At 37.6% G+C, this 18,525-nt stretch overlaps 1 protein-coding gene across 1 annotated transcript in view; it reads right to left on the reverse strand.

Moving 5' to 3' along the window:
- Positions 1–18,525, reverse strand: part of KIF6 (kinesin family member 6) — a 375,439-nt gene that overhangs the window by 285,913 nt on the left and 71,001 nt on the right. The window contains exons 4-5 of the mRNA XM_055329543.1: positions 10,923–11,070; positions 5,942–6,051 (exon numbers count right to left, since the gene is read on the reverse strand). Of these exons, the coding sequence (XP_055185518.1) occupies positions 5,942–6,051; positions 10,923–11,070 (258 nt within the window). The remainder of the gene's footprint in view (positions 1–5,941; positions 6,052–10,922; positions 11,071–18,525) is intronic.

Genomic DNA, 18,525 nt, shown 5'->3' on the forward strand with positions numbered 1-18,525 from the left:
GATCTCTCACCGGCCTTGTATGACCATTCCCACTTCCTGTCAACTACTCAGCTATTATCTACTTCTATAATTCCGCCATTTGTAAGATATTCCACACTGTGCCTGGGTGGCTCAGTCAGTTAAGCATCTGCCTTTAGCTCAGGTCATAATCTCAGTGTCCTAGGATTGAGCCCCTCATCAGGCTCCCTGCTCAGTGGGGAGTGTGCTTGTCCCTCTCCCTCTTCCTCTGTGCTCTCTCTCTCTCTCTCTCTGTCAAATAAACAAAATCTTAAAAAAAAAATAAAAACTATTCCATAAATAAAATCACATAACATATGACCTTTTGGGATTGGCTTTTTTTCACTCAGCATAATTCTCTGGAGATTCACCCAAGCTGTTAAATTTATCAATGGTTCATTCCTTTTTGCTGTTGGTGTCTTATTAACTAAAGGTCCATAGCCTCTGTTAGGGCTCACTCTTGGTGGTATACATTATATGGGTTTGGACAAATGCATAATACCATGCATCTACCATCATACTATCATATAGAATAGTTTGCCCCAAAAGTCCCCTGTGCTTCACCTATTCATCCCTCTACCATTCCTCTTCCCAACTACTAGCAACCAGTGATCTTTTTACTGTATCTACACTTATGTCTTTTTCACAATGCCTTACAGTTGGAATCACACAGTATATAGACTTTTTATGTCTTTTTGTGGCTTAATAGCTCATTGATTTTTGTTGCCAAGTAATATTTCACTGCATGCATGTACCACAGTTTGTTTTTCTATCTGCCTACCATGAGACATCTTGGTTGCTTCTAGTTCTTGGCAATTATGAATGAGGCTGCTATATACATTCATGGGCAGCTCTCTGTACTGATATAAGTTTTCAATTCACTTGGTTAAATACCCAGGAGCATGACTGCTGGGTCATATCCTAAGAATTATGTTTTGTTTTTTTTAAGAAACTGGAAATTGACCTTCAAAGTGACTGTACTATATGTCCATTGACAGGTGAATGGATAAAGAAGATGTGGTATACATATACAATGGAATATTACTCAGCCATCAGAAGGGATGAATACTTCTATTTACATTGACGTGGATGGAACTGGAGGGTAATATGCTGAGCAAAATAAGTCAGTCAGAGGAAGACTATTATCATATGGCTTCACTTACATGTGGAATATACAAAACAGTGCAGAGGATCATAGGGGAAGGGAGGGAAAACTTAATGGGAAGGCATCAGAGAGGGAGAAAAATCATGAGAGACTATTAACTATGGGAAACAAACAGGGTTGTGGAGGGGTGGGGGGGATATGGGGTAACTGGGTGATGGTTATTAAAGAGGGCATGTGATATGATGAGTACTGGGTGTTATATGTAACTCATAATTATTGAATTCTACATCTGAAACTAATGATGTACTGTATGTTGGCTAATTGGATTTAAACTTAAAAAAAAAAAGTGGTTGTACTATACTGCATGAATGAGAGTTCTAGTTGCTCTACATTCTTGCCAGCATTTGGTATCACCAGTTTTTTTTTGTTTAGATTTTTGCCATTCTAGTAGGTGCATAGTAGTTTTAATTAGCTATTCCCTAATCACAGATGATGTTGAGCATCTCCTCAAATGCTTATCTACCAACCACACACCTTCTTTGGTGAGGTGTCTATCCAGATTTTTTTTCTCATTTCTTCATTGGATTGTTAGTTTTCTTATTGTTGAGTTTTAAGAGTTCTTTGTATATTTTAGATACAAATCCTTTATTGGACATAGGTCTGGTAAATATTTTCTCAATCTCTGGCTTTTTATTCTCTTCACAGTGTCTTTGACAGAGCAGACATTTTTAATTTTAATGAAGCTCAACTCATCTATTTTTTTCTTTCACAGATCATGCCTTTGGTGTTGTATCTCAAAACTCCTTGACTACAGCAACATTTGCAAAAAGCAACTGACTTTAGTCCGGTGCCCTGACATCATATATACAAAGTCCACAGGCAATCTGTAGGCAAACGATTGAGTAACAGCAAAGAGTTGGAAGTCATTAGGATATAAAAAAACAAGAAGCAGAAAAGGCAGAGTGCTCCTGAGAAGAGCATCCAGCAGGTGATTTGGAGGAAGCTATGTTGTTGCTCAGTGGTAAGAAATCTGTTACTGATGGCTATTGTTGTGCAACATCAAGATGACCTTGAATTTGATTACACATGGTTATGCCAAGTATAAGAACGTGGAAGGGATCAAATGTGCATATTGCCATTGTCTTTCAAAGAGATGACTGCAAGAGAGAATCAAAGTCAACAGACATTTGCCTACTATATTTTGGATTGTATTCAGAGTGTTTGGGACATTCCAGCTTGCAACAAAGAAACCAGTCAACCAGAAGGATAGGATTGCAGAGTCAGGGCTTGTCCGGGTTCAAGAGTGTGTAAAACCAGATTAATAGTACATATTCTTAATCCAAACCAGGTACAACAGAAGTCACATGCCATTATGAAGAATTACTTGATAATCATAGTAAAAGACAAACCCTTTAAAATCCCAAAAAAGTCAGCAGAGTCAATACCAGCCAAATCCCATCATCCCCACACCAAAAGACTGCAATCCTTGAGTTTTTCTGGAATTTTGTAGTATTGATTATATTTGAAGTTAGTAGGTTATCCTCCTGGGATATGGGAATCTTCTTTTATAATGAGAATCTTTTCATTTTTCTTTTAATGAAGTTTGTTGTCATGTAATTATATTCCAGAATGTAAGATAAGGACATCTTTCTATCCACTTTTGTATGCCTATGGGCGGGGGGGAGGGGAGGTTAGTTCACTGAAAACATCTGTTTTGTAGCTGAGGTCACTTCTGACTTGAGTCAGTGAACTCATCCTCCAACAGGACAAAGCTACCATAGAAGGAGCTGTAGTTTAAGATAGAAAGCTAGTGACATCTACAGAGACAATCTGATCCACATGGAGAACCATTACTGAATGTCAGACATGCCAAGAAACACAAAGACATACAGTGAATTAAAGCACTGTTCTTGCTCTCAAGAGGCTTAAGGCTCTTTTCTAAGAGGAAAATATAAAATATCTACATCACTTATTTTTTTGTAAACAGGAAAAGAGTCACCAAGTAAGTCCTATCCTGTGAGGTCACCAGTTTTTGATCTTTGAACATTGAAGTTGGAAGGTTGTTAAATATTATATAGCCCAATGCCTACATTTCATACACAAGGAGAAACCAGAAAAGTGAAAAAAATATATCTAAGATTGCAGGGTTGGGACTAGAACTCAAATTTCCTGACTTGTAATCACGTGCTCCTGACTATATTACACTGCCTCTCTTAGAGGTCAATGACTTTTCTCACCCCTGCTTCTCATAGACTGTATCTCATTATGTCAATTAGACTCTGATTCATAGAGCTCCTGCGGTTTTTCCTTTACATGCTCATCTTCAAAAAGTCCACTTCACAGTTTCAATTTGATAGATAATTTTTTAAAATATTAAGAACTTACTCTGGCCTACATGGTAGAGAGACTACCAACTCAAGTAAGACATGCTTCCTATATGTGAGGAGTTTATTGTAAATATCAAGTAGGGTACTCTCAGACACCAAAGTTGTGTATGTGAAACTCATTACCATCACCCAATCAAGTCTTCTAACAGAAATTATCTTTTTAGTTAATGCTTCCTTAATTCTCTGGGTCCCACCGTAAAATCTTGAAGCTATTTTTGCTACTCTGGCATGAAAGTGAGAGTATGTGTTTTCAATCCCTGCTGTACCATTAACAGATTAGTTTTGAAGCCCTAGGCAAGTCCTACCACTTGGGGTTTACTCTCCTCAATCAGTAAAATGCAGAGAGTGAACTGGTTCTAATTTACCTTCTTTTCAAATTCAATCAAATCCAAGGTGAGAGGCATAATTAATATATTTTATTTCTATCTAGTTAAGTAGCTGACTAGTTAGCTATCATCTATTTATTTTCTTATGCATAGCTCTCAAGTTTTTCTCTCCTCCTCCATGTTGGTCAGACCCAAGCCCTTCACTTCTGGATTATTGCTAAGCAGGCTTCAAGGTCTTCAGTGCACATGTGACTTGTTAAAAGCAGTTTTAAGCAAGATTTAGCCTAGAGGTCCACAGGTTAGACTGGAGGCTAGAAAACTAATTTAAAAGCCTATTCAAATAAAGATCAATCTCACAGGGATCCCTGGGTGGCGCAGTGGTTTGGCGCCTGCCTTTGGCCCAGGGCGCGATCCTGGAGACCCGGGATCGAATCCCACGTCGGGCTCCCGGTACACGGAGCCTGCTTCTCCCTCTGCCTATGTCTCTGCCTCTCTTTCTCTCTCTCTGTGACTATCATAAATAAATAAAAATTTAAAAAAAAAAAAAAGATCAATCTCACAACAAAAGCCCAACATTCAAGTCCCTCAAAAGCTGGCTTCTGTTGGCCTTTCTGATTTTATTTCACAACTCCTCAACATATGGCCTTTTTGACCACATCTTCATGTTGGTTTATAATTTAAATTCAATTAATTAACATATAGTATATTATTAGTTTCAGGGGTAGAATTTAGTAACTTATCAGTTGTATATAACACCCAATGCTCATTACATCATGTGCCCTCCATAATGCCCATCACCCAGTTACCCCATCCCTTCACCCCCTCCACTCCAGCCACCCTTAGTTTGTCTCTTAGAGTTCAGTGTCTGTTATGGTCGGTCTCCCTCCCTGTTTTCATCTTATTTTCTTTTTCCCTCCCTTCCCCCTATGATCTTCTGTTTTGTTTCTTAAATTCCACATACGAGTGCAAACATATGATAACTGTCTTTCTCTGACTTCTTTTGCTCAGCATAGTACCCTCATGGTCAATCTTCCTGTTTTTAATGTTGCTGTTCTGAACCTTCCTCTGAGAAATGTCTCACTTTTCTGTAAACTTAATTCCAATAGTTTCCTCAAGACTAATTTCTTCCATGGAGTCAGGTGTTTCCTTTCTCTTCTTATATTATTTAATTAACATTAATATTTAGAGTACCAACAATCATCCTCTTTCCTAATTCGCTCTAATGAATATGGTTGGCATGACAGAGATGATATGTAAAAACTCTCAGTCAACATTAAAAGGAAGAAAACATATAAAGGTGATGCAAAGAGTATAATTTATTTTCTTTGATATTTCCTCTTATTTCCTTTGCAAATTAAAGCAAGCACCTGGTTATTGGTCTTAGTGATAGAGGATTAATACATGTTTTGAAATTGTTTTAGAATATTTAATAAGAAAATTAAAGTACATTTTCTTGGCTCTACCAACTTCTGATAATATGAAGATGTCTGGACAAAAGGATATGAAGTATTTCCATTAATATGAAATTTAGGCGATGTTCAAACAAGCAGTGAGCAATGTTATACAAATGCTGGCAGGATGACTAACTCAGTTAGTAGGTAAGCTCTGAAGACTATTTATATTTCAGTCATGACACAATCAGTGCCAATCTGACCAAATGATCCTCAGTGTCAGTCTTCATAACAGTAGAGAAGCAATTGGGAAAACAAAGTTTTATTTTCTCCCCTTTATATTCTCTTATTGCTGCCTGAGCCCTAATTTGAATCCCCTCCTCAGAGAAAGGCCACAACTAGAGGAGTAAAGGGATTGATTCAGCAAGAGTAAAGTAGTACTGGCATATCCCTTCAGTCTTCTCAGCACTGGCTCAGAAAACATTCTGTGCACTCTCTTGCACCAACTCCAAAGGAGATTTTTTCCCAAGAAATGGGTTTTAAGCAACTTTAGTTCCCATCACTACTGTCTGTTTGTCATAACTGAAAAAGTATCCATTATATTACAAAAAGATTCTGTTATCCAGTATTTGTTAATTATGATTGAGACCAGAAACATACAAAGTTTCAAAGGAAACAATTGAAGGGAACATCTGAAAGTGATTTTCCCTCCTTCTTTGTTGTTCTGCTACTCACGGCAAATCTTCCAAACTGGAGGCTTCATGTCTTGGATCCAATAGATCATAACCACATTCATTGTAGATTTCCAAATAGGAAATGTGCGTTGTATGTATTGTGCTGCTGTCCTGATTGGAAAAGGGGAAGACATTGTTTAATGGCTATAAATAACAATTCAGCTCAGAAGAGGATGAACACATTTATCACTACAGTTCCTCACAGCTTTCTCTCCTTTACTCTCTTTACTTTGTATGGTTTCCATTTTCAGTTCGTGACACTTTCAAGTTGCCAGTTACCATATGCATGAAGCTTTTTTTTTAATGGCCAACACCCATGATTACAAGCAACTTTAGTCTGTTGGGTTTTTTTATTGGTTCCACGTTATACATCAAGAGTCAATATACACTTAAAATGAGCCAACTTGGTTGCAGAACTGTATAACACACCATTTTTTACTTTCCAGACCCAAAAAAGGTTACTATGAAAAAATAAACTTACATTCTGTGAATAGTCTATTCATAAAAGAAAAGAAAATCGTTACTTCAGTTTAAACTTCAGTAGCAAAAGTTTCCATCTTCAGTCATAGTTCCTTTTTTTTTCACTTTTGCAATATTCAAATTTTCTGATGACACAATAGATAACAGACAATACTGGATAAGGGAAAATGAATCCCAGGGGACAAAAATAGTTTAGATCAATCAAGTAACAGTAAGAGTGGACATTCGCAGCTCACTGCCTATATCTTATCTGTTGGGTTTTCCTGGCTCACATGGCAAATCAGGGATATTGAGCTATTGATTTGAGAGAGAGATATTCTGTGGGTCATTACTGAAATGGAATGACACAGGCATCAATATAGTTAGGATAAAAGTCAAGGTGATAGGTCCTGTCTCAGTTCTGTTGGCAGACAAAAGGACCTCCTCTCTCTGAGATGAAATGAAATGGAACTTTTTCAGATCTCAAGAAAATTCCAGGGTCAGTTTTCAAGACCAAATATCAACTGATAGCACCTTCTACTTGCTTCTCCGCCCCCTCCAAAAAAAACACTTTCATTGTGACAAATAGAGTTTTACTTCTCATAAAGGGAGAATCTCTTTGTGTCTTATGACAAAATGGTCAGCAGATTGTCAGAATGTCACAAAGAGAATTTGCTCACGATGACCTTTCCCTTGATTCTCACCCATATCCAAGACAATCCATTTGACAGATAATATTCAAAGGGAGAGAGGACAAAGTCACAGAGATGAGGGAGAGAGCAGAGGCCTGCAAATCCAGAGCTGGAATCTTAGTCCTACTTGCTATGAGCCTCTATGATGTTAGGCCTCAGTTTCCACACCTATTAGTGAGGAAGTTGAATAAAGAATCCCTATATGTTCTTTAGACTAAAATTAATATGATCCTCTGGTCCTAAAGTGGTTCAAACTATCCAAAGAAAAGCATCAACATTTCATAAAAACAAAATAACACCTGAAATATTAAGGCAACTCTTAGGGAGCACATGAGCAAAGTAAAACACTCAAGCTACAGCTGAAATTCCACATTCTGGGTGTCTGGGGAGGTGACAGCATGGACTGTCTATGGACTAAGCAAATTTCTCCCAAATGCTGGAAATCATTTGCTGATGCAGGCGACTCTGGCTGCTTATCCTTTTGTTGTTGTTGTTGTTAAATATTTTATTTATTTATAAGACATACAGAGAGACACACAGAGAGAGGCAGAGACATAGGCAGAGGGAGAAGCAGCTCCCTGTAGGGAGCCCAATGCCAGACTCAATTCCAGGACCCTGGGATCATGACCTGAGCCAAAGGCAGATGCTCAACCACTGAACCATCCAGGTGCTCCACTGGCTGTTTATCCTAACACTCGGCCTGTTGATCAGCTCAGTATCCTCGGCATCATTTCAATAGCATTCTGTGGGTTATGGCTTGGCTTAGCACAGGTATCAGAGACCATAAATACTAGACAGATTCTGCGTGGTCTTTAGTCTGATCCAGTTTTCCCTAAAATGTCCCATGAAATAACATGTGCAAAAAGTGTTCCATGATCAACATATATGCTATCTCTCTTTAAAAGATTCCCAGAGCATGTTAATAGGCCACAGGGGGATCATTTAGCAACTTCCAGAGATCTTGTTCAAAACTAACATATTTCTAAAACTTATCTCAACATATTGGAAATATCCCATCTGTTACAGTTTGAGATTTTAGCAGACAGTTCTGGGCTCCTCTTAGCACCAGAAAAAGCTGGGTTTGAACACTGGATCTGCCATTTATGACTAAGTGATCCTGCATTCTTCACAGCTGTTTAATTACAGAATTGCAGAGAATAAACCTTATCTTGCAGAACTGTTGTGACAGAGATATAGGGTTCTGTACCTAAAATCCTGCCAAAGGGGATTTGTAATAGGCCCCAATAAATCTCTGCTGCTGCTACCGATACTATTATTGCTAATGTTACTGTTTTATTATTTTTAAAGGCCTCCAAACAGAGAATTCAGTATGTGAATATAAAAGGAAAGGCAAAAAAGGGCAAAAACAACAGCCAACTTGTATGTTCATCTACAGTGGACAAACTCTCTTTCTTCCAGAAATCAGAAGGAATCATAAGTCAGGAAAATGGCAAGTCCACTCCCCAGAGATGATGGGGATAATGCCTTTGGCTGCTCCAGCTTCTGCGTTTTCTGGACTTTTATTGGAATACACACTTAAAAGTCACTGAGCAATGTGGCAAGCTACCTTTTCTTATTACTCCTTTTTTAGTGGTTAGGATTGCCAGACTGTAATGTAACACACATGTTTCCTGCAGACAGCCTTTTCTCCTGCCCCCAGAACAAGTCTGAACCTCACAACACTAAAAAATAGTGGGCAGTAGTTTCTAAAATAAATGGAATCAATTGTCTTCTTTTCAAATCATCACAAATGTGCTCCTATCACACTCACAGGCATTATAGGAGCCAGTATGCAATTGCTCTTAGTTTATCTTGAAATAAATACTTTGCATAAGTCAAATATTTCCTTTAAGAGTTCTAGAGAGCTCCATGTGGCCCTCTAAAGCAATTGACTGGGGGCATCTGAGTACCTGACTGCATTTTTCAGCTACACTGTGGACAAACTTAATGATGAAGCTCACATTGCCTCTGACTAGTTTTGCTGCAGTTTAGTTTGATTATAATGAATGTGTTGTGCCCCATCATGGAAGTCTGTCCTTTTACAAAGAGTTGTCCTGGCTAAAAATTGGTCCAAGGGGTTCTCTCCAATCCCAGGAAGTGATTTAGGATTATTCAAAATGAAACGAGCTTTAGAATAAAGTCAATGACAGACAGATATAAAACAATGGACCCAAGAGATGATAGGTACTTGGGAGATATTTAGACTTTTACTGTATTTTGGTACTCATAGACAAAATTTTAGAAGGGCTAAATATATTTCCTGTGAGGAAAGGATTTGTTTATTTTGTTTAACTTAATCAGGGAAATTGGTTTCATTTGTTCTGTTTCAAAGGCTTCTTTGAAACCAATCAGGATCATTTGGCCACACCTGTGTATGTGTATTTGTGTGTGTGTGTGCGTATAAATATAGATATTAATGGCTGTAGTAATTGAGCTCATTTCCTAAGCATATACTATGTGCCAGGAACTGGACCATATCTTTAGATACAGTATGTTCAACCCTCATAGCAACTCCACAAGCCCGAGACATGGCCACATGCTGTAAGCAGCACACTTTCTCAGAACCAGGTTGGCCTGCATCAACTTCAATGATCTTTCCAAGACAGCATGCTTCCACATTGGGCCACAGCAGCAAAAACTATTAGAAATCATATTCCCAGTTTGTGAAATCTGGGAACAAAACAAAACAGCTAATGTCGGAAATAAATGAGTAAATGAAAAGACAGGATATGAATCCAACATATACACTATACTCAACTCTTTCTCTTCCACATTTTCTGGCATGCAGAGTTGGCATGTTTGAGCTAGTGAGAGATGAGCTGAACTAATGGGTAATTGCTACTTTATGGATGGAAATGAGAATTATGCAGATCTCAGCAATTTCTTCTCATCTTTGCAACTCAAAATGCAAAAAGCATACATTCAAGAAATTTTGGAATAACTGTTACACTGACCTAGTTAGGGCATTTGTTATACAGAATTAATACAACTAAGTAACTGTAGGAACTTACAGTACAGATGCTCGAGATCCTCTAGTACTATTCAATCCCTACTTTCAGAGAAGGGAAAACAGAAACCCAGAGAAGTTAAGGGACTCACCATTGTTTAAATACAACCAACCAGATAAAGGCAGCTTGAGACATAGAGGCAGTGCCTACAGAGGCACTGTGTTAAAAGCACAGTTTGTATCACACAGACTTGGGATGGACCTCCAAGTCAGTAACTTATAAAGACCCAGAGAAAGATATTTTGACTCAATTTTCCCAACTCTGAAATTGGGACAAGAATACTTAACCTTGCCGGTTGTATTAAATACCTATAAGGCAATAGACACTTAGAGACACACAATAAATGATGCATATAATATAGAGAACTCCTCTTCATAATAATCTTAAGCGCAATAGGATTTTTACTGTGGTAGACTCTCTTGGGCTTCTATTACAACTGTGAAAAAAGTACAATCTCATCATCTTATTCAGTGCTTTAGTAGTTGAAATAAAGATGTCTTGGTAAAAGGACATCCAGTTTCTTAAGGAGAAATGTAAGATGTTAGTTGGTAAAATGTGTTATCTGTTCTTTTAACCTCCATTGATGGATCACAAGGAACTCCCTTTGAGCCTTTGCTGAAACAGCAGCCCTTTATTGAGAAGCACCTGAATTTCCACTTCTTCAGCAAAATCCTAAACTTTCCTTAAATATAAAGGGCAGAGTCATTGGCCAAAAATACTCCCTCATTTAGGTATAATGTAATAAAATGTCACAATAAATTTTTTACCCACCATAAATTCCTGCTGAATATATCAGATAGAAAATGAACTTAAAGTTCCATACCTTTTGTAATTGCTCAAAAATGTATGACAGTGTCCTTGGGATGATGCCTCTGTCACTGTAGCGTTCTGCTCCACCCGTGATGGTGAATGTTTTCCCACTGCCCGTCTGCCCATAGGCAAAGATGGTACCATTGTAACCTGCCAAGACACTACATAAAGAAATGGCACACTTCTAACATCGAAATGGCTAACTGCACGAGTATTAAATGGCTAGTATTCTAATAGCAACCTTGTTCCACACTATTGGAAAGACATTTATAGAAGTATCTATATATGTGAATATCTAGCTAAAATAATTTACTTTTTAAAAATTCTTTTTATCCAGGAGTATCAGCACACCAATCTTTTTCTTAGTAGGTTACCTGTAACTCAAATGGAGTCTGGTCATCTTAAATATTTTCTGCATCTGAATACAACTTTTCTTTTCTTTTTTTTTTTTTTTTTAAGATTTTACTTATTTATTCATGAGAGACACAGAGAGAGACAGAGGCACAGACAGAGACACAGGCAGAGGAAGAAGCAGGCTCCATGCAGGGAGCCCACCATGGGACTCGATTCCGGGCTCCAGGATCACACCCTGGGCCAAAGGCAGCGCTAAACCGCTGAGCCACCAGGGCTGCCCTGAATACAACTTTTCTTTAGAATACTTTTATATTTCACAAAAAGTTGCAAAGATAGTACAGAGTTAACACTGTTAACAGAGTGCTAACACAGAGTCAACACTTAGTTTCTCCTATTGTTAATACGTTAATATTTGTCATTTGTCACAACTAAAGAACAGATAGTGATGTATTGGACATTTTATTAAAAATGTTCTTGGTTTTTATATAATGTCTTTTAATCTTTTTTCTGCCTTACTGAGATAGAGCTGACATCTTACAAATGTAGCTTTAACATGTACAAATGTGATATGTGATACATAAATATACTGCAAAATGAGTCTCACAATAGGGTTAATTAACACATTCATCGCCTCACATAATTATCATTTTTATAAGTGGTGATAACATTTAAAATCAATATTCTTGATAACTTTCAAATGTATAATAGTCACTGTGCTGTACATTCAATCTATAGAACTTATTCATCTAATAACTGGAAGTTTTTACCCTTTGTTCAACATCTCCACATTTCTCCCACCCACTAGCTCCTGCCAATCACCATTCTATTCTTGATATCTATGAATTCAGTTTTTTAGATTTCAAGTAAATGAGAATGTACAGTATTTGTCTTTGTCTTATTTCACTTAGCATAATGTTCTCAAGGCTCATCCACATTGTTGCAAAATGGCAGAATTTTCTTTTTATGGCTGATTAATATCCCATTATATATATACACATATGAACACACATTTTCCTTATCCATTCATCCATCAATAGACATTTAGGTTTTTCTATGCCTTAGCTATTGAGAATAATGCTGCAATGAACATGGGGATGCAAATACCCCCATGAGCTTTCATTTCCTGTGATTTATATGCAGGAGTGGCATTACTGGATCATATGGTATTTCTATTTCTAATTTTTAAAGGAAACTCCATACTGTTTTCCAAAGTAGCTGCACCAACTTACATCTGCACCAACAGTGCACAAGAATTCCATTTTCTTTATATCCTTGATGGCATTTGCTGTCTCTTGACATTTTGACAATAGCTATCATAACAGGTATGAAGATATATCTCATGTTTTTGGTTTGCATTTTCCAGATAATTAGAAATCTTGAACATGCTTTTATGTATCTGTTGGCCATCAGTAGTTTTTGTTTGGAGAAATTTCTATTCAAGTACTCTGTCCGTTTCTTACCTAGATTTGTGCTTCACATGTGATCTATCCAGGAGAATATTTCATGTGTGCTTGAGTAGAATCTGTATTCTGCTGTTGTTGGGTGAAATGTTCCATGTATGTTCCATTAAGGTCCATTTGGCTTAAGGTATAGTTCACATCCAATGTTTCCTTATTGATTCTCTCTCTCTTTTTAAAGATTTTATTTATTTATTTGAAAGAGAGAGAACACAAGTGGGGGAAAGAGCAGAGACAGGGACAAGTAGACTCTATGCTGAGTTTAGAGCCCAATGTGGGGTTCAATTTCAGGACCAAGATTTCCCCAAGATTATGACCAGAGCCAAAATCAAGAGTTGGACGCTTAACCAACTGAACCATGCAGGGACCCAGTCTCATCACAGTTTTGACTTAAAGTATATTTTGTCTGATAAGAACATAGCTACTTTTGCTTTCATTTGGTTTCCATTTATTTGCATGGAGTATCTTTTTCCATCCCTTCACCTTCAGTTTATGTGTGTCCTTAAAGCTGAAGTGAGTCTTTTGTAGGCAGCATATGGTTGGGTCTTGTTTTTAATCCATTAGCCACTCGATGCCTTTTGATCGGAGAATTTAATCCATTCATATTAAAAGTACAGGCCTACAAATATCAGCTTATTCATTGTTTTCTAATTTTGTATTTCCTTTGTTCCCATCCTCCTCTTTTACCATCTTTCTTTGTAAAGGGATTTTCCCTGTGGTATGCTTTGATTCCCTTTTCTTTGTTTTTTTGTGTATATACTCTTGTTTTTTACTATTCATTCCATTTTTTTATGTTTTTAATGTCGTAATTTACTTCTTTTTATAAGTGTATCTCCATTATTAAATTACTGTAGTAATAGTTGTTTTTAAAACTTTTGTCCTTTAACCTAATAGTAGATTGAGTAATTAACACAAACCATATTATAGTATTAGAGTACCATGAATTTGCTTATACTTGCATTTACCAGGATGCTTTATATTTTCATGTTTCAGCATTTCTTCTTATAAGATAGGTCTAGTGGTAATGAACTCCTTCAGGTTTTGTTTGTTTGGGAAAATTTTTGTTTCTCCTTCATTTCTGAAAGGCAACTATGCTGAGAAAGTATTCTCAGCAGTTTTTTTTTTTTTCCAGAAATTTGAATATACTGTCCCACTGTCTCAGGGCCTATAAGGTTTCTGCTGAGAAATCTGTTGATAACCTTATGAGGGTTCCCTTATTATATGGCTATTTTTTTCTCATGCTGCTTTTAAAATTCTCTCTGTCTGATTTTAGATATTTTTATTTTAATGTGTCTTGTAAAAGATCATTTTGGTTCAAAATTATAGGGTCATCTATTAGCTGTATGAACATGGATGTCCAAATCTCTCTGCAGATTTGATCATTCCAAGCCATTATTTCTTTAAATATGCTTTCTTCCCCTTTCACCCTCTCTCTTACTAAGACTTTAACAATGTGAGATGGTTTTCTTTAGTGGCATAATTCACAAAGGTTTTCTTTACTCTTTCTTTTTTCTTTTTGCTTCTCTGACTGGATGATATCAAATGACATATTTTCCAGTTAACTAATTTCTTATTCTGCTTGATTCTGTCTGCTATTAAAGCTTCATATTGAATTGTCAATTTGATCACTGTTTTTTAACTTTAGAATTCTCTTTTTTTATGGTTTCTATTTCTTTGTTGAACTTCTCATTTTGTTCATGTATTATTTTCCTAATTTCATTTAGTTGTCTGTGTTTTCTTGTAATTCACTGAATTTAAGAGTATTATTCTGAATTATTTGTCAGACAGTTCCTAGATCCATTTCTTTAGGGTCAGTAAATGGGCTTTATTAGATTCTTCTGGTGATCTCATTCCTGTGTGGGTAGACCTGGATACTGGGGCCACAGTGGCTGACTAGGCACTGGGATCTCTGGGATGGGCCCAGCATCTGGAACCACAGGGGCCAGTCCAGTGCTGGGACAGGCTGGTAGCCTGGTTTCACAGAAGCCAGCCTGCAGGCTGGGGCCACAGGTGCCAACCTGGAATAAGGGCCAGCAAAGAGTCTTGGGCTATGGAATCAGCTTACAACATAGGGCTTCAGGGGCCATGTTGGGTTTGCAGTGACCAGTGTGATGCTGGGCAGGCCAGGGGCCTGGGTCTATGGAGCCAGCTTCAAAGCTCCAGCTGCAGGGGGCTGGCCTAGCACTGGGGAGGGCTTAAAGTGTGGGTCTGATGGTAATCTACTAGAATACTGGAGCTATAGGAGCCACCCAAGGCCATGCCAGCTGGCCAAACAGGGATGGGATAGAATCCTGGATTTCCTAGAGTCTGCTGGAGCCTGGTATCATGGGCGCTGACTGGGGCCATGAGAGCCATCTGGCTGCAGGGTAAATCAGGAGCTTGGGTTTATGGGAACCTGCTGGTAGCCTACTGCTGCAGGAGCTGCTTGGTACTACAGTAGCAGGCAGGTGGTAGGGTAGGCCAGGGGAGTAGATGCTAATAGCTTGTCAAGAACTTGGTACCTTGAAGTCATGTGGTGCCAGGGAAGTCACCTGGGGCCATGGGAGCTGCCTACGGCCACTGGAGTTAGCTGATGCTGGGATGTGCCAGCACAAGTATCTACAGTAACATCAGGTGCTCATTGCAGTCTCCTCCCATGGGGATGGTGTCTCTTTCAGTGCTAGGATGCTCAGGCTTCAGGGAGGCTTAATGGGGTAATGCCAATCTATCTTTTCTACCCTCCTCAATGTGTCTTTTCTTTTTTTCTGTGCCCCACCCCAATGCTGTAATTCCTCACCTGGAGTATTTTAGCTTTTGTGAGGTATTTTCATGCTTGGTTGTTATTCAAATTGATCTTTCTGGGAGGGTACAAGTGCTAGAAATTCCTGTATTACTGTTTTGCTGAAATCGCTCTCTAATTAAATATTTTCTTCATCTTTAGTATACTTTATAGTATATGTTGAAAGTAAAAGTTCTGACAAAACCATACCTCTAATTTGGCAACCTACAAATCTGACACCTGGCATTTCATGGGGCAAATACTCATAACATGTAGTCACCTCCTAGAACACTAGGTACAGAATGCAGAATATTTACCACTGTATACCTTGAAATGTAATTACCTAATTTAACATTAAGCTCCAACTATAAACCCTCTAAGGATTCCCCTCCTGAATTTTCATGGAATGACTTTTTGGTAAGATAGTAATCCAGATGTGCTCTACAGTTGTACAGAGCAGCCTTTGATTTGATTGTGGTCATAAGAATGCTGGATTTTCCAGACTTCAAGTTATATTACAAAGCTGTAGTAATCAAAACAGTATGGTACTGGCACAAAAAATAGATACATAGATAGATCAACGGAACAGAATAGAAAACCCAGAAATAAACTCTCACTTCTACAATCAGTTAAATCTATAATAGGGAGGCAAAAATATACAATGGGGAAAAGACAGTCTCTTTAACAAATGGTATTGGGAAAACTGGACAGCAACATGCAAAAGAATGAAACTGGACCACTTTCTTATGCCATACACACACACACACACGCACACACACAAAACACCTCAAAATGGATCAAGGACCTAAATGTGAGACCTGAAATCATAAAAATCCTGGAAAAGAACACAGGTAGCAATTTCTTCAACATTGGCCATAGCAACATTTACCTAGACATGTCTCATGAGGGAAGGGAAATAAAAGCAAAAATAAACTATTGGGGTTATATTAAAATAATAAAAAACACTACATCTGCACAGTGAAGGAAACAATCAACAAAACTAAAAGGCAATCTACAGAATGAGAGAAGATGTGTGCAGATAACATCTTCAATAAAGGCTTAGTATTCAAAATATAGAGAGAACTGATACACCACTCAAAAAACAAATATCTAATTTAAAATGGGAAGAAGACACGAACAGACATTTCTCCAAAGAAGACATGCAGATGGCCAACAGACACATGAAAAGATGCTCAACACCACTCATCATCAGAGAAATGAAAATCAAAATTACTATGAAATATCACTTCACACCCGTCAGAATGGCTAAAATCAACAACGGAAGAAACAACAGGTATTGGAGAGGATGTGGAGAAAGGGGAACCTTCTTACACTGTTGGTGGGAATGCAAGCTGGTGCAGCCACTGTGGAAAGCAGTATGGAGTTCCCTCAAAAAGTTAAAAATAGAATTACTCCATGATCCAGTAATCACACTACTGGGTATTTACCCCCAAAATACAAAGACACTAATTCAAAGGGATATATACAATCCTAAGTTTATAGCAGCATTATTTACAATAGGCAAGTTATGGAAGCAGCCCAAGTGTCCAACAATAGGTGAACAAAGAAGATGTGGCATATACATACAATGGAATACTATTCAGCCATAAAAAAACAATGAAATCTTGACATTTGCAACAGCATGGATGGAGCCAGAGAGTATAATGCTAAGCAAAATAAGTTAGTCAGAGAAAGACAAATACCATACAATTTCACTCATATGCGGAATTTAAGAAACAAAATAAATGAGCAAAAGGAAAAAAAAAAGACAAACCAAGAAACAGACTCTTAACTATAGATAATAAACTGATGGTTACCAAAGGGGAGGTGGAATGGATGGGTGAAATAGGTGATGGGGATTAAGAAGCATACTCATCATGATGAAAAAATTAAATTTCAGAATTTCAAAAAGAAAAAGAACACTAAACCTTCTCACCACCATCTCTCTTCCCTCTTCTCCTCATGTCCCCTTCCCTTTCCTTCTCTTCCTTCCCATCCCTCCCCTTACCCCATTTCCTCATCATATAGGCTTTCCTAGTACATCTTGGATGATTCAGACTTTCACAAGTGGATCTTTCTTCTATATTGTACAGAATAGCAAACTATTATAGCATTATGTTCTTTTTTTTTGTTACAAATAGCTCCTTCATCCCTGAGATGTTTTCATCCAACCAATTATGAAGATGTTAGCTAATGGTGCCTTCATTGTCAATGGATGTTTAATAGATGGCTCCTCTGAGAATCACCCCTCACTGTTCACACTGGGATTCCTCCTTTAATACTTCTGCTGAGATACTGCCCATAGTTCTGTTTTGCTATGCTTGTATGGTAAGTGATTTATTATCATTACGCCCTCTTAAAACACACAGGTTTTGCTTAGAACTTATTGTGAGGTAATCAGTTAAGTCCCGCGCACCTCATACAACTATTAAACTAAGAATAATATCTATAGCAACAATTCAATGAATCTTTTGTTATGTAGGTAGAAGGTGTTATTGGTGCTTAAACACATTAAGTGAACAAAACGGGATAACTGATGTGTTATTCAACTTTCCATTTCTGAGAGGCTTAATAATTTTTCTCCATGTCTTCACATAGAGTTGGAACTATAATGATTAATTTAGCTGGATGATTACAGAATCTTTCTGCTCAACAGCATTTGTCACCAAGGATATAGCTATGTTCCATTAGCAAGTATCATATGAATATACAATATCTCTTAACCATAAATGTCCTAGGTAAATGAAGTTGATAATTTTAAGAATCAGACCTTAAACATTTTAAATTTTTTTGATAGAAAATTTTCTAAAATATATTAGGCTTTCCCTGTCTTTAAAAGCAAAAAATTTATAGTTTAGCATTTTCATTTTGACTTAGCGACAGCCTAAGGAAAGTGAGTACTGTGGCATGCTACATTGGCATCTGCTGATTATTATGGTTATTTTTTATACTTAAATCTTTTTCACTGCCAGTTGTTCTAGTATACTCTCTTCTAATGTGTGCTTCCTTTCCTCCTATCTGCTGTGGTAAACTAAATGGCAAAGTTT

This window comes from Nyctereutes procyonoides, unplaced genomic scaffold (genome assembly GCF_905146905.1).
Source record: "Nyctereutes procyonoides isolate TBG_1078 unplaced genomic scaffold, NYPRO_anot_genome, whole genome shotgun sequence".
Classification (NCBI taxonomy): domain Eukaryota; kingdom Metazoa; phylum Chordata; class Mammalia; order Carnivora; family Canidae; genus Nyctereutes; species Nyctereutes procyonoides.